General features: G+C 41.3%; 1 protein-coding gene across 2 annotated transcripts in view; it reads left to right on the top strand.

The window, feature by feature from the left end:
- SLC39A4 (solute carrier family 39 member 4) overlaps positions 1 to 14885 on the top strand; it is a 93512-nt gene that overhangs the window by 11141 nt on the left and 67486 nt on the right. Inside the window, exon 2 of one of the 2 annotated variants that reach the window (XM_030220617.1) lies at positions 3307 to 3591. In XM_030220617.1, the coding sequence (XP_030076477.1) occupies positions 3307 to 3591 (285 nt within the window). Of the gene's footprint in view, positions 1 to 3306; positions 3592 to 14885 lie in introns of those variants that run through there. The other variant, XM_030220627.1, reaches the window with a different exon arrangement.

Raw genomic sequence — 14885 nt, forward strand, 5'->3', positions numbered from 1 at the left:
GCCTTTCTTGCAAAATACTTGATCACAAATAATCCTATATAATAATTCTCACCTCCAACAGGATGTGCCTGGGACCGTGCCTCCCTCGGAGGTGGTCTGCTAGGCAGGCACGCACTGACGTCACGTCAGTGACAGCTGATACCAAAGCAAGGGGAGGAGTAGGGAAACACACAGAGCGTGTTTCCCTACTCCTCCCCCTGTGTTACAGCCCACTGCACCCCCCTCCTCCGTGACCCAGTCGACCCCCCCTTCTCGGCGAAAACCATCCCCCGCTGCCGTCCAGTACCTGTGCTGACGGGGGACCCCAACCCCCGTCAGCCGAAGTCCTGTGCTGACCTTCGTGCCGTTGCTTCTTCAATGATCTTTGGTTCAAGTTCCTCTGCTTGCGTCTGACATCAGACACACACAGAGCAACTTGGACACAAAATCATTGAAGAAGCAACGCCTCGAAGGCCAGCACAGGACTTCTGCTGACGGGGGTTGGGGTCCCCTGTCAGCACAGGTACTGGACGGCGGTGGGGGGCGGTTTTCACAGAGAAGGGGGGTCGACTGGGTCGCGGAAAGGGGGGGTGAAAATGGAGGGACGGCAGAGTCTGGAACAACGAGGGAGGGAGGGTGGGGGATGGCCTTGCTAGCGCCTGTTTCCTTCCCTTTTGAAATGGGCATTTTTTACTAGTTTTTTATGATTTTTAACCATGAAAATGATCGCTCACCACTTGCCACACTGACAGGAATTGTCAGCAATATTCTTAGAAACAAATTGCTATACATTGCAAAATAAGATAGCAGATGTAAATTCTCAAAGTGGACATATTCCAAACACTAAAATGAAAATAAAATGATGTTTCTCTATCTTTGTTGTCTGGTGACTTTCTTTTTCTGATCATTGATAAGTCTCTGACTCTAAAGTTTAGCAATTTCATTAAAGCAAAATATATTTTCATATATCTCAGACTCTTCCTATCCAAGGAGAATCTTTTATATAAAAACAGACACAAAAAAAAAACAATCAGATTTTCACTTACCAGCTCTTCTACACTATACGTCAGCTAAACTTCCTCTTTTGAAACTACTGTTGGAACCACCAGCCAATGAAATGGCTTTTAGCTGTAGATATCCGGTTACCTGATAATTATGCACACATCATTGCAGTCATGCCCTCCTCTGGGTGTACAAGCTCAGAAAAAAAAAAAAAAATTTTTGAACCACTTACAGATTTTAACAATTACACTATTTAGTTTTTATTTCTCCCCAGGCTCACTTGCACACCTCCCTCCAAACCTGGCTGTTCTCTTTAATTTGAATGTTGTTCAAGCTCACCCTGAATGAGGAGTTCTTCCCACACCAAAGACATATATAGCACTGGTTGTATTCTTTCAAACAACTTCATCAGAGCCTGCCACTGTGGTGAAGAGGGGAGGGCAGGGGAGAGAGGAGAATCAAAGCTTCAGGTAAAACATTTTGCAAGTGAGTTGACTTCAGGAAAAAGGTGCCGGTAGGCGCCCTCCAGAGGTCGGTGCCCCCCTGCGGTGCTTACCCCGCTTACTGTGTTGGCACGGCGCTGGGAATAGGGGAATTCTCCTAAGTGAGGGAGAATTAGTAACAGCATAAAAATTTTTATAAAGCTTACCTACATTGGGAGCCAATAGTATCTGTTGAGAATGGTATGTTCTACAAGCTTCCACAACTTTTCATTTATATAAGGAGGCAAGTTGTTTATAACTGATAAAAGAATCCAAAGATATGTTCCTCCGCAATAGACATTCTTTCTGATGGAGTTGTTTTTCAAGTAAGAAAAGTTTCACAGCGAACCACAGTTCCCTATTAGAAAACCTCGAAGGGATCGCCTGAATCAGTGCCAGTATGTTAAGTGCAGATGACATAGAGGGGCATAATCGAATGGGGCCGGCCATCTATAAGGCCGGCCATCTTCAAGGCCGGCCCCGTAAAGCGGCGTCCCGACCGTATTATTGAAACAAGATAGCCGGCTATCTTTTGTTTCGATAATACGGTCGGAACCGGCCAAATCTCAGCATTTGGGCTGGCTTTAGAGATGGCAGGCATTGGTTTCCGGCGATAATGGAAACTTGGCCAAATCCAAGGTATTTAGTCATGGGAGGAGCCAGCATTTGTAGTGCACTGGTCCCCCTCACATGCCAGGATACCAACCGGGCACCCTAGGGGGCACTGCAGTGGACTTCAAAAATTGCTCCCAGGTGCATAGCTCCCTTACCTTGTGTGCTGAGCTCCCCAAATCCCCCCCAAAACCCACTCTCCACAACTCTACACCACTACCATAGCCCTAAGGGGTGAAGGGTACATGTGGGTACAGTAGGGTTGGAGGGCTCCCATTTACCACCCCTGCCAGTCTGTTTCAGGAGATCCAGAATGAATACACATGAGATACATTTGCATACTAAGCAGGCAGTATATGCAAATTGACCTCATGAATATTCATTGTGGATCTCCTGAAACCCAAGTTTGGGGATCACTGTACCAGAGACTGATTGCTGATTATCCTCAGATGTTGCCACAGATAAGTGACTGCTCACCACCCTTAGGTGTTCCCACAGATAAGTGACTGCTAACTCTCCTCAGGTGTTGCCACAGATAAGTGGCACGGAATGCCCTCTTACGGGAGGTGGTAGAGATGAAAACAGTAATGGAATTCAAAAATGTGTGGGATAAAAACAAAAGAATCATGTTTAGAAGGAATGGATTCAAAGAAGCTTAGCAGAGATTAAGTGGCAACACAGGTAATTGGGAAGCAAAGCCAGTACTGGGCAGACTTCTACAGTCTGTGCCCTGATCGTGGCTGGACAGATTCAGCTTCAGAAGTTGGAGAACAAGGCCAGTGTTGGCAGAGTTTACGGGATGGGCTGGAGTGGAGTTTTTCAGGGGCTTTGATGAGAACAGTTTTAGAACAAGGACCGTGCCGGGGAGACTTCTATGGTCTGTGCCCTAAAATTGTCAATGACAAATCAAGATCAGGTATACATATGAAGCATCACATCATACCTTAGTTTATCTTGTTGGGCAGACTGGATGGACCATACAAGTCTTTATCTGCCATCATCTACTATGTTACAATGTTAGTATGCTCACTACCCTCAGGTGTCCCTACTGCTAAGTGACTGCTGACTTCCTAGATCTCTCCACAGACATGCTTTTGTTTTAGTCTGTATGTTGCTTTGCTTTGCCTGGCATGATAAGCCAGTATACAAAATCCTAATAAAGAGTCACTATCCTCTCTCTGATTTTGCTCCACAGACTGGTACTCACTGATATCTTTCTTTAATTCTGCAGTGCCTCTCATCCCAGCACTTCTTCCTTCTTGTGGGACAGAACTCATCCAATGATTCGAACCTCACTATTTCAGACTTCTTTGAGGCAGCTCCTGGATTGGTGCACTATTTGTCAGACCCTGTGCTGAACTGCTCCATGCTGGAAAACAGTCACTGGGCAGCCGAGGCTTCAGCGTTCCTCGCCAATTTCACCAGAGAGAATGTTTCAGAGTCGATACATGAAAAACTGGGAAGTCTTCTGAAACAAATCCAAGAAACGTACAAAGCAGAGCAAAAGGACCCCAAGGTAAGAAATAAAATTCTATAAAAATCTACAATCTAAGAACCCGCCTCAAATACCAGTACTACAGAAACCTTCACCTATTTACAGAGCAAGGACCCTCCACCTACACCAATATCTTGGGAGCTCTCTCCATGTTTTTTCTCATCTATCCACATACCAAGAACCCTCTTTACATACCCATAATACCGGGCCTCCCTCACATACCCATACTACTGGGCCTCCCTCACTTACCCACACAATAGAGTCTCCCTCACTTATGCACACTACCAGCCACCCTCACATACCCACACTATTGGGCCTACCTCACTTATCCACATGCTGGGGACCCTCCTCATCTCTCTGCACTGTGATAAATAGAATGTCCTCCAAGCAACGAAGGAAAAATAGTTGAGTGTCTCACTGATCTACATAAGAACATAACCATTGCCATACTGGAACATACCAAAGATCCATCAAGCCTAGTATCCTGTTTCCAACAGTGGCCAATCCAGGTCACAAGTACCTGGCAAGATCTCAGAACAGTAAAATAGATTTTATGCTGCCTGTCCTAGAAATAAGCAGTGGGTTTCCCAAAGTCCACCTTAATAATGGCTTATGGATTTTTCTTTTAGGAAATTATCTAAACCTTTTTAAAACCCTACTAAGCTAACTGCTTTTACCACATTCTCTAGCAACAAATCCAGAGTTTAATTACACATTGAGTGAAGAAGTATTTTCTCCAGCTTGATTTACATTTACTACGTAGTAAATTCATTGCATGCCCCCTAGTCCTACTATTTTTGAAAAGAGTAAACAAACAATTCACGTCTACCCGTTCCACTCCACTCATTATTTTATAGACCTTTATCATATCTCCCCTCAGCCATCTCTTTTCCAAGTTGAAGAGCCGTAGTCGCTTTAGCCTTTTCTCATAGGAAAGTTGTTCCATCCCCTTTATAATTTTCATCGCCTCTCTCTACCTTTTCTAATTCCACTATATCTTTTTTGAGATGTTGTGACCTGAATTGCACACAGTATTCAAGCTGCAGTCGCACCAGGACAGAACGAAGACAGATGAACAAATATTTACAGAATTTAGGAAAGCTAGCAAATTATAATAATGGATGATTTCAATTACCACACTTACAAGGAATCTGCAGAATACTAATCACATCAAAAAATACCAAATTCTACATAAATGATCTATATCAGAAGGATCACCCAAATCTTTAAGAGTGGAGAAAAAAAAACCTCAGTAAACAAAAGGAGACACACAAGCATTCAAATTATAGGTGGCTCACAATAATCATCAGTCATAAAAAAAACTCCACTTATGTAGAATTTGGTATTTTTTGATATGCGATTTCAATTACCCAAATATTGACTGGATACATGTTACACCAGGGAGTGCTAAGGAGGTAAAATTCTTAGATGTAATAAATGATTGCTTCTTGGAGCAACTGGTCCAAGAACGGACAAGAGGGGGAGCTATTTTAGATCTAGTCCTTAGTGGAATGCAGGGCATGGTACGAGAGATAACAGTGTTGGATCCTCTGAGAAACAGTTATCATAACATAATCAAATATAAGCTGATATCTGGAGTGAAGTCACTAAGGAAATCTACTGTAGCAGCATTTAATTTCAAAAGGACGACTATTATAAAATGATGAAAATGGTCAAGGAGAAACTAAAAGGAACGGCCGCAAAGATTAGGACTTTAAATCAGGCATGGACGTTGTTTAAAATACCATCATGGAAGTCCAAATCAGATGTATTCCATATATTAACAAATGTGGGGAAAAAAAGAGCAAACTACAGCCAGCATGGTTAAAAGATGAAGTGAAAGAGGTTATTAGAGCCAAAACAGCATCCACCAAAGAATGTAAAAAGGATCCGAATGAAGAAAATAAGAAGCAAAATAAGCACTGGCAAACTAGATGTGAAGCACTGATAAAGAAGGATAAAAGACAAGAAAAACTTGTCGTGGAGCCCAAAACTCATAGTAATACCTTCTTCAGGTACATCACAAGCAGAAAGCCTGTGACGGAATCAATAGAGCTGTTAGATCATGACAGAGCAAAAGGAGCACTCAGGGAGGAAAAGGCCATAGGAGATTGAATTAATTCTTTACTTCAGTCTTTACTGAAGAAGATGTAAGAGATCTACCTGTACTGGTAGTGGTTTTCAAAGGTGAAGATGCGGAGGAACTGAAAGAAATTTTGGTGAACCTAGAAGATGTAGTGATCCAAATTGACAAGTTAAAGAGTGATAAATCACTTGGACCGGATGGTATACAACCTAGGGTACTGAAACAACTCAAACATGAAATTGCTGATGACACAAAGTTATTCAAAGTTGTTAAATCGCAACAGGATTGTGAAAAATTACAAGAGGACCTTACGAGACTGGGAGACTGGGCGGCTAAATGGCAGATGACGTTTAATGTGAGCAAGTGCAAGGTGATGCATGTGGGAAAAAAGAACCCGAATTATAGCTACGTCAAGCAAGGTTCCACGTTAGGAGTTACGGACCAAGAAAGGGATCTGGGTGTCGTCGTCGATAATACACTGAAACCTTCTGCTCAGTGTGCTGCTGCGGCTAGGAAAGCGAATAGAATGTTGGGTATTATTAGGAAAGGTATGGAAAACAGGTGTGAGGATGTTATAATGCAGTTGTATCGCTCCATGGTGCGACCGCACCTTGAGTATTGTGTTCAATTCTGGTCGCCACATCTCAAGAAAGATATAGTAGAATTGGAAAAGGTGCAGAGAAGGGCGACTAAAATGATAGTGGGGATGGGACGACTTCCCTATGAAGAAAGATTAAGGAGGCTAGGGCTATTCAGCTTGGAGAAGAGACAGCTGAGGGGAGACATGATAGAGGTATATAAAATAATGAGTGGAGTGGAACAGGTGGATGTGAAGTGTCTGTTCACGCTTTCCAAAAATACTAGGACTAGGGGGCATGCGATGAAACTACAGTGTAGTAAATTTAAAACAAATCAGAGAAAACTTTTCTTCACCCAACGTATAATTAAACTCTGGAATTCGTTGCCGGAGAAAGTGGTGAAGGCGGTTAGCTTAGCAGAGTTTAAATAGGGGTTGGACGGTTTTCTAAAGGACAAGTCTATAAACTGCTACTAAATGGACTTGGGAAAAATCCACAATTCCAGGAATAACATGTATAGAATGCTTGTACGTTTGGGAAGCTTGCCAGGTGCCCTTGGCCTGGATTGGCCGCTGTCGTGGACAGGATGCTGGGCTCGATGGACCCTTGGTCTTTTCCCAGTATTGCATTACTTATGTACTTATGTTGTTAGTGATCTGTAAACTGTCATTAAAATTGTCCATAGAAACTGAAGATTGGAGGGCAGTCAATGTAATACTGATTTTTAAAAAGGGTTCCAGGGGTGATCAGGGAAATTAGAGATTGAAAAACCTGACTTCAGTGCCGTGAAAAATAGTAGAATCTATTATAAAGAATAATATTATGGAACGCGCAGACAAACATGGTTTAATGGGACAGAGTCAGCATGGGTTCAACTGAGGGAAGTCTTGCCACACCAATTTGCTTCATTTCTCTGAAGGCATAAACAAACATGTGGATAAAGGTGAGCCGGTTGGTGTAGTTTATCTAGATTTTCAGAAAGCTTTTGACAAACGTCCTCATGAGAGACTCCTGAGAAAATTAAAGAGTCATGGGATAGGTGGCAATGTCCTTCTGTGGTTGGAATTGGTTGCTGGACAGAAAACAGAGGGTAGGGTTAAATGAGCATTTTTCTCAATGGAGGCAGGTGAATAGTGAAGTGCCACAGGGATCTGTACCGGGACCAGTGCTATTTAACAAATTTATAAATGATTTAGAAAATGGAATGATGAGTGAGGTGATTAAATTTGCAGATGACAAAACTATTCAAAGTTCTCAAAACATGTGGATTGTGAAAAATTGCAGGAAGACCTTAGGAAACTGGAACACTAGGCATTGAAATGACAGATGAAATTTAATGGGAAAAATGCAAAACGATGCACATTGGGAAGAGTAATCTGAATCATAGCTACCTGATGCTAGGGTCCACCTTAGGAGTCAGCACTCAAGAAAAATATCTAGGTGTTATTGTAGATAAGACGCTGAAATCTGCCCAGTGTGCATAGGCGGCAAAAAAAGCAAACAAGATGCTATGAATTATTAGGAAAGGGATGCAAAATAAGACCAAGAATATTATAATGCCTCTGTTTAATTCTTAATGATGCAACCTCACCTTAAGCATTGCGTTCAGTTCTGGTCGCCGTATCTCAAAAAAGATATAGCAGAATTAGAAAAGGTTCAAATAAGAGCAACCAAAATGATAAATGGGATGGAACTCCTCCCATATGAGGAAAGGCTAAAGAGGTTAGGGCTCTTCAGCTTGGATAAGAGATGACTGAGGGTGGATATGATTGAGGTCTATAAAATCCTGAGTGGTGTAGAACGGGTAGCAGTGAATCAATTCTTCACTCTTTCAAAAAGAATAAAAACCAGGGACACTCAATGAAATTACACGGAAATACTTTTGAAACAAATAGGAGGAAATATTTTTTCACTCAAAGAATAGTTAAGCTCTGGAATTTGCTACCGGAGAATGTGGTAACCACGGTTAGCGTATCTGGGTTTTAAAAAGGTTTGGACAAGATCCTGGAGGAAAACTCCATAGTCTGTTATTGAGATGGACATGGGGCAAGCCACTACTTGCTCCAAGATTGGTAGCATGGAATGCTGCTACTGGTTGGGTTTTTACCAGGTGCTTGTTGCCTGGATTGGCCACTGTTGGAAGCAGGATACTGGGCTAGATGGACTATTGGTCTGACCCAGTATGGCTATTCTTATGTTCTTATGATACAAAGGCATTATAACATTCTCAATTTTATTTTCCATTCCTTTCCTAATAATTCCTAACATTCTATTTGCTTTCTTAGATGCCACTGCACACTGAACAGAGGGTTTCAACATATCATCAACGATGACACCTAGATCCTTTTCCTTGGCGGTGACTCCTAATGTTGAACCTTGTATCACATAGCTATAGTTCTGGTTCCTCTTTCCCATAAACATCACTTTGCACTTGCTCACATTAAATGTCATCTGCCATTTGGATGCCCAATCTTCCAGTCTCATAAGGTTCTCTTGCAATTTTTCACAATCCTCTTGCAATTTAACAACTTTGAATAACTTTGTGTCATCATCAAATTTAATTACTTCACTAGTTATTCCCATCTCTAAATCATTTATAAATATGTTAAAAAGCAGCAGTCCCAACACAGACCCCAACGGAATCCCACTATCTACCTTTATCCATTGAGAATACTGACCATTTAACCCAACTCTCTGTTTTCTCTGTTTTAACCAGCTTTTAATCCACAATAGGACATTACCTCCTATCCCATGACTTTCTAATTTCCTCAGGAGTCTTTCAAGAGATACTTTGACAAATACCTTTTGAAAATCCAGATACACAATATGGACCGTCTCACCTTTAACCACATGTTTATTGATCCATTCAAAGAAATGTTGGTTACGCAAGATTTTCTTTGACTAAATCCATATTGACTTTGTCTCATTAATCCATGTTTATGTATATGATATATAATTTTGTTCTTTATAACAGTCTCTACCATTTTTTCTCAGCACCAACGTCAGGCTCACTGGTGCATAATTTCCTGGATCACCTCTGGAACCCTTTTAAAAATTGGGGTTATATTGGCCACTCTCCAATCTTCTGGTAGCATGCTTGATTTGAAAGTTAAATTACATATTACTAACAATAGCTCCGCAAGTTCACTTTCAATTCTATCAATAATTCTAGGAAGTATATGCCATCTGGTCCAGGTGATTTTTGACTCTTCAGTTTGTAGAATTGGCCCATTACATCTTCCAGGTTTACAGAGATTTGTTTTAGTTTCTCTGACTCATCAGCATTGAGTACCATTTCTGGCATTGGCATTTCTCCTACATCTTCCTCGGTGAAAATTGAAGCACAGAATTCATTTAATCTCTCCACTATGTCCTTGTCTTCCTTTAGTACCCCTTTAACCCCTCTGTCATCTAGCAGTCCAACTGATTCTTTATCTTGCTTCTAATATACCTAAAAAAGCTTTTACTATGAGTTTTTGCCTCCAACAGAATCTTCTTTTTAAAATCTCTCTTTGCTTTCCTTATCAACACTTTGCTGTCACGGATTTGGAGATAGTGAGCTCTTGGACCACAGTTGGAGCTATGGCAGACAAGTCACCTGGGCTGGCACAGGGCAAGTGTCAGAACAAATCAGGACTAGGCATGACAAGGAAAAACTGAGCTAGACAAGACAGGACAAACAAAGCAAGGCAGAGGTAACAAGGTACAATAGACAAGACAAGGAAAGCAAGGCAATGGGGCTAGAACTGGAACCCAGACAGGACAAGGCAAGACTCGGAACTAGATTAAAACTGGGACTGGGACCCAGGTAATACAAGGCAAGGCAGAACAAGGCAAGAACTGGATTAAAACTGGGTCCAGAAAAGGCAAGAAAAGGACAAGGCAAGGACTGGATCCGGACAGGAGTGGACTGGAAGAGATGAGACAAACAGGACTGTAACAGGCAGGACAGAATACAAGCAGACAGGGAGTGAAGCTAAAGACAAGCAGGGCTGGAACAGACAGGGCTGGAACTGGAGCAGAAGACAAGCATAGCTGAAACAGAAGCAAGATTAGAGACCAGAGACAAAGCAGAAGCAGGCTGGAAGTGCAACAAGAACAAACAGAAGCAAGACTATAAACAAGGCAGGAACAGGAACCAGGAACAGAGCTTTGGCTTGACAGAAAGGAACCAGAAACAGGACTTGGCTTGACTGTAGCAGGAACCAGGAACAGAGCTTTGGCTTTAGCAGAAAGCAAGAACAGGGTTTAACTGAAGCAAGGGTCAAGAGTAGGGCTAGACTATATCAAGAGCCAGAAACAGAGTCAAACTGTAACAGAAACCAGGAGCGGGGTTTGGCTATAGCAAAAGCCAAGTTTTCAGAAACAAGGTTCAGAAGCAAGACACACAGGAACAAGAATTCAGGGACAAGACTCACAGGAACAAAGCCAGGCAGGAATCAAAGTATACAAGAATAAGGCCTTAAATTTGCTACTGAAGACTATGAATTTAGTTTTATTCTTATTCATTTGAAGTCTAAAATTGGTTGCCCATTCATCTATCATATTTAATCCCATTGTTGCATTAGTGATGACATTTGATAAACTGCATTCAAAAGGAATAAAAAAACATATCTAATCAAATAATGAAAATGACTACTATTCAATGCAATAGCTGTTGTCCCTTAATTCTACGGGAATCAATTTGGAGACTTAAAGCTTGGCCCATCTGTCTCCAGTTCTCTGAAAAAGAAAATGAGTTGACCCAACTAAGGGAAGAATTAAGGTAGCTGTACTAAAAGGAGCCTCCCCCAGGATTCAGTATGAAGCCTATCCACACCTACTCCCACAAAGAATCCATGAATAAATGGATTACTATGGATTCTAGAAGCTACAGCCTTCTCTGCCCTGGAAAATGAGGATGCTCCAGGAATAAAATCTGTTTTAATATTTTTATTGGTTTTCAATACAGTACAAGCAACAGCAATCATAAACGGTTGTATAAAGTTAATAAGAGAAAAAGAAAGAGAAAGAGAGAGGAGAAAAAAAACCACATCACATGCAAATGCCATATACATCAGAGGAGCAGCGGCCAGTGATTTTAAGCACAACGTGGTACAGTAGGAGTTTGAAAGTAAGAGACAAGTGGAGACCATTTCTCCTCATGCAAGGCAAACTTAAAGGATTTTTTTGCGAGATATGTTTCATACTTATAAGTTTGTAACAATAAAGTCCACCATTCCTGGTATGAGACCTGACTCAAGGATTTCCAGTGTAAAAAAATTCCTTTCAGAGCCAATGAAAGCATGGTATTGACAAGTGCACTTTCATTAGGGCGCAAAGTATTCTGGAAACAGCGGTCCTTAAGTACCACACATTTACAGGATATTGGACCCGAAAGGTGGAAAACATCTGCCAGCAGTGACCAAATATCTTTCCAGTAATTTTGAATGTATGCACAATCAAATATAAGATGTTTAAGATTGCCTTGCTGAATAAAATCTGAAGTGAGTTCAGTAAAGAAATGTGACTCCCAACATACCAGATGCTCCTTAGACAATGTCAAAAGAGATCCAAACAAAAACCATAAAGCTACTACTGCTGGCAGTCTCCACTTTATAGGAATCAACTCAGGATCACAGCTCAAGGGACATAAAATAGTTAAATGCCTCCTAGGATTCTGAGCTAGAAAGAACACAAATCAAATTGTTAGTGACATCAGAGGCCAAAGTAAGGATTATAAAACTGATGTTATTATCCATCTAGGAACAAGTGACCTGGATAGAAATAGCATCTCTGCAGTGGAAAAAGACTTCTAATATCTGGGGGAGAGACTTATATCCATAGCCAATACTGTAGCATTTTCAGAAGTTCTAGTTGTTCATGGGATGGGCTATGAGAAACTGCAACACACAACCAGCTTTAAGAGTTGGCTGCAAACCTGTGTAAACAAGAAGGTTTTAGATATGTAAGAGGCTGGTGCAATAGATGGAAGAGGAAAGGCTAAAGATGTTAGGGCTCTTCAGCTTGGAAAAGAGACTGATGAGGGGAGATATGATTGAGGTCTACAAAATCCTGAGTGGTGTAGAATTAGTAGAAGTAAATCGATTTTTTACTCATTACAAAAGTACAAAGACTAGGGGTCACTCGAGGAAGTTACATGGAAATACTTTTAAAACAAACAAGAAGAAATACTTTTTCACTCAACGAATAGTTAAGCTCTGGAACCTTTGCCGGAGGATGTGGTAACAGCGGTTAGTGTATCTGGGTTTAAAAAAGGTTTGGAAAAATTCCTGGAGGAAAAGTCCATAGTTTGCTATTGAGATAGACATGGGAAGCACCTGCTTGCCCTGGGATTTGTAGTATGGAGTGTTGCCACAATTTGGGTTTCTGCCAGATACTTGTGACCTGGCTTGGCCACTGTTTGGAAAACAGGATATTGGGCTAGATGGACCATTGGTCTGACCCAGTATGGCTACACTTACATAGTAACATAGTAGATGATGGCAGAAAAAGACCTGCACGGTCCATCCAGTCTGCCCAACAAGATAACTCATGTGTGCTACTTTTTGTGTATACCTTACCTTGATTTGTATCTGTCTTTTTCAGGGCACAGACCGTATAAGTCTGCCCAGCACTAGCCCCGCCTCCCAACCACCAGCCCCTTGATTTGTATCTGTCATTTTCAGGGCACAGACCGTATAAGTCTGCCCAGCACTAACCCCGCCTCCCAACCACCAGCCCCACCTCTGCCATCCAATCTCCGCTAACAAGGTTTGCAAAAGCAAGGCTTTCAGGAACATGGTTCAGAAACAAGGCTTTCAGGTACAAGACTCAGTAACACAGGAACAAGCATTCAGGGGCAAGACTCACAGGAACAAAGCCAAGCAGGAAACAAGCCATAGGGAATAAAGACAAGCAGGAATTAGATCCAAACAGGGAACACAAAAACAAGGTAAAGAGTCCTCATGCAAAGACAAAGCATGAAAATTCCAAGGTGCTTTATAAAAGACTTTGCTGATGATGTCACAACTTGGAATGAGGCTTCAATAGACTGTAGTGAGACTTGAATGCAGGAACACCAGAGTGAGGCTTGGGTTAACAGGAAAACAGGCATCAATGCAGGGACAAGGCAGTCCTGGAGAAGCCACAGAGCCAGATAACTGGAAAATGGTGAGCCGTGACATTTGCTTTTGACTTGCCATTCCTTATTAATTTCAGTCTGATCCTTCTTCCATTTTCTGAAAGATTCTCTTTCAGCTCTAATAGCTTCATTCACCTCTCTTTTTCACCATGCCAGCTGTTGTTTGACCTGCCTTCCTCCTTTTTTAGTATGTGTAATACATCTGGTCAGGGCTTTTCAGAATGGTGTATTTGAATAGCAGCACAAAAGGAGTGAGACATAAAAAGGTGAGGATTCCAACATCTCAGTGTATAGGACCTTTAATATAGTCAACAATATCAACACATCAAGAGTCCTATGCACAGAGATCTTGGAGTCCTCCCTTTCTTGCCTCACTCCTTTTGTGCTGTTCATTTGTTCATGTGGTTTGGACTTTCTCCACGCCTGGTGTAAATTTTTTACCTTTGCAGCTGCTGCTCTTTTTTTTTTTTTTTTTTTACTATTCTCCTTATTTTATCATAGTCTCCTTTTTTAAAGTTAGATGCTAATGTATTAGATTTCCTATGTGTTAAGAAAGCCCACCTACTATAATTACCCTAATCATTCCCTTCCGTGCTCTTTCCTCCCTTACTTAACAATACTAAATGTATCTGATATCCTGAAATGACAATGCTATTAAAATTATGTAAGCCACATTGAGCCTGCAAATAGGTGGGGAAAACTGGGATAAAAATGCAATCAATCAATCAATAAATAAATAAATAAATACTTACTCCAGAGATTACATAAAATCTGATCATATTATGATTACTTTTATCAAGTGTGCTCCACTAAGGACTAGGCCTAGAATTGTTTCCCCTCTTGATGGTTCCTGAACTAGCTGCTCCATAAAGCAGTCCTTGATTACATTAAGGAATTTTACCTCCCTAGCATGCCCTGATGTAACATTTACCCAGTCAATATCAGGGTAATTGAAATTCCCCATTATTATTGTGTTCCCCAGTTTGTTAGCCTCCCTAATTTCTGAAACATTTCTACATCTGTCTGTTCATCCTGGCCAGATGGATAGTAATACACTCCTATCACTATCCTTTTTCCCTTTACACATGGAATTCCTATCTATAGGGTTTCCAAGATGTTGTTTTGTGTTCTGCAGCATTGTTTTAGTCTATTTGACTCAAGGACCTCCTTAAGATACAATGCTACCCCTCCAACAATTCAATCCACCCTATCACTGCGATATAATTTGTACCCTGGTATGACAGTGTCCCACTGGTTATCCTCCTTCCACCAGGTCTCAGAGATTCATCTTTTCATTTAGTGTTTGACCGATGACCTACTTGTTGCTTTGTACCTGCACTTGAAAGCTAAGTTATTCTTTTGACTTTCACATGCTGTATGGATCCCGAGCTGATTCTGTTGAGCTTTTAGCATCTTTTCATTTTGGAATTAAAGGGTTTTTGCCTATGATGACATAATTCCCAGCAGACGTTTTCTCAACCCTTGTTATTACTAAATGACTACTTGGGTTGGAGATTGGGTTAAATTC

This window comes from Microcaecilia unicolor, chromosome 1 (assembly GCF_901765095.1).
Source record: "Microcaecilia unicolor chromosome 1, aMicUni1.1, whole genome shotgun sequence".
Classification (NCBI taxonomy): domain Eukaryota; kingdom Metazoa; phylum Chordata; class Amphibia; order Gymnophiona; family Siphonopidae; genus Microcaecilia; species Microcaecilia unicolor.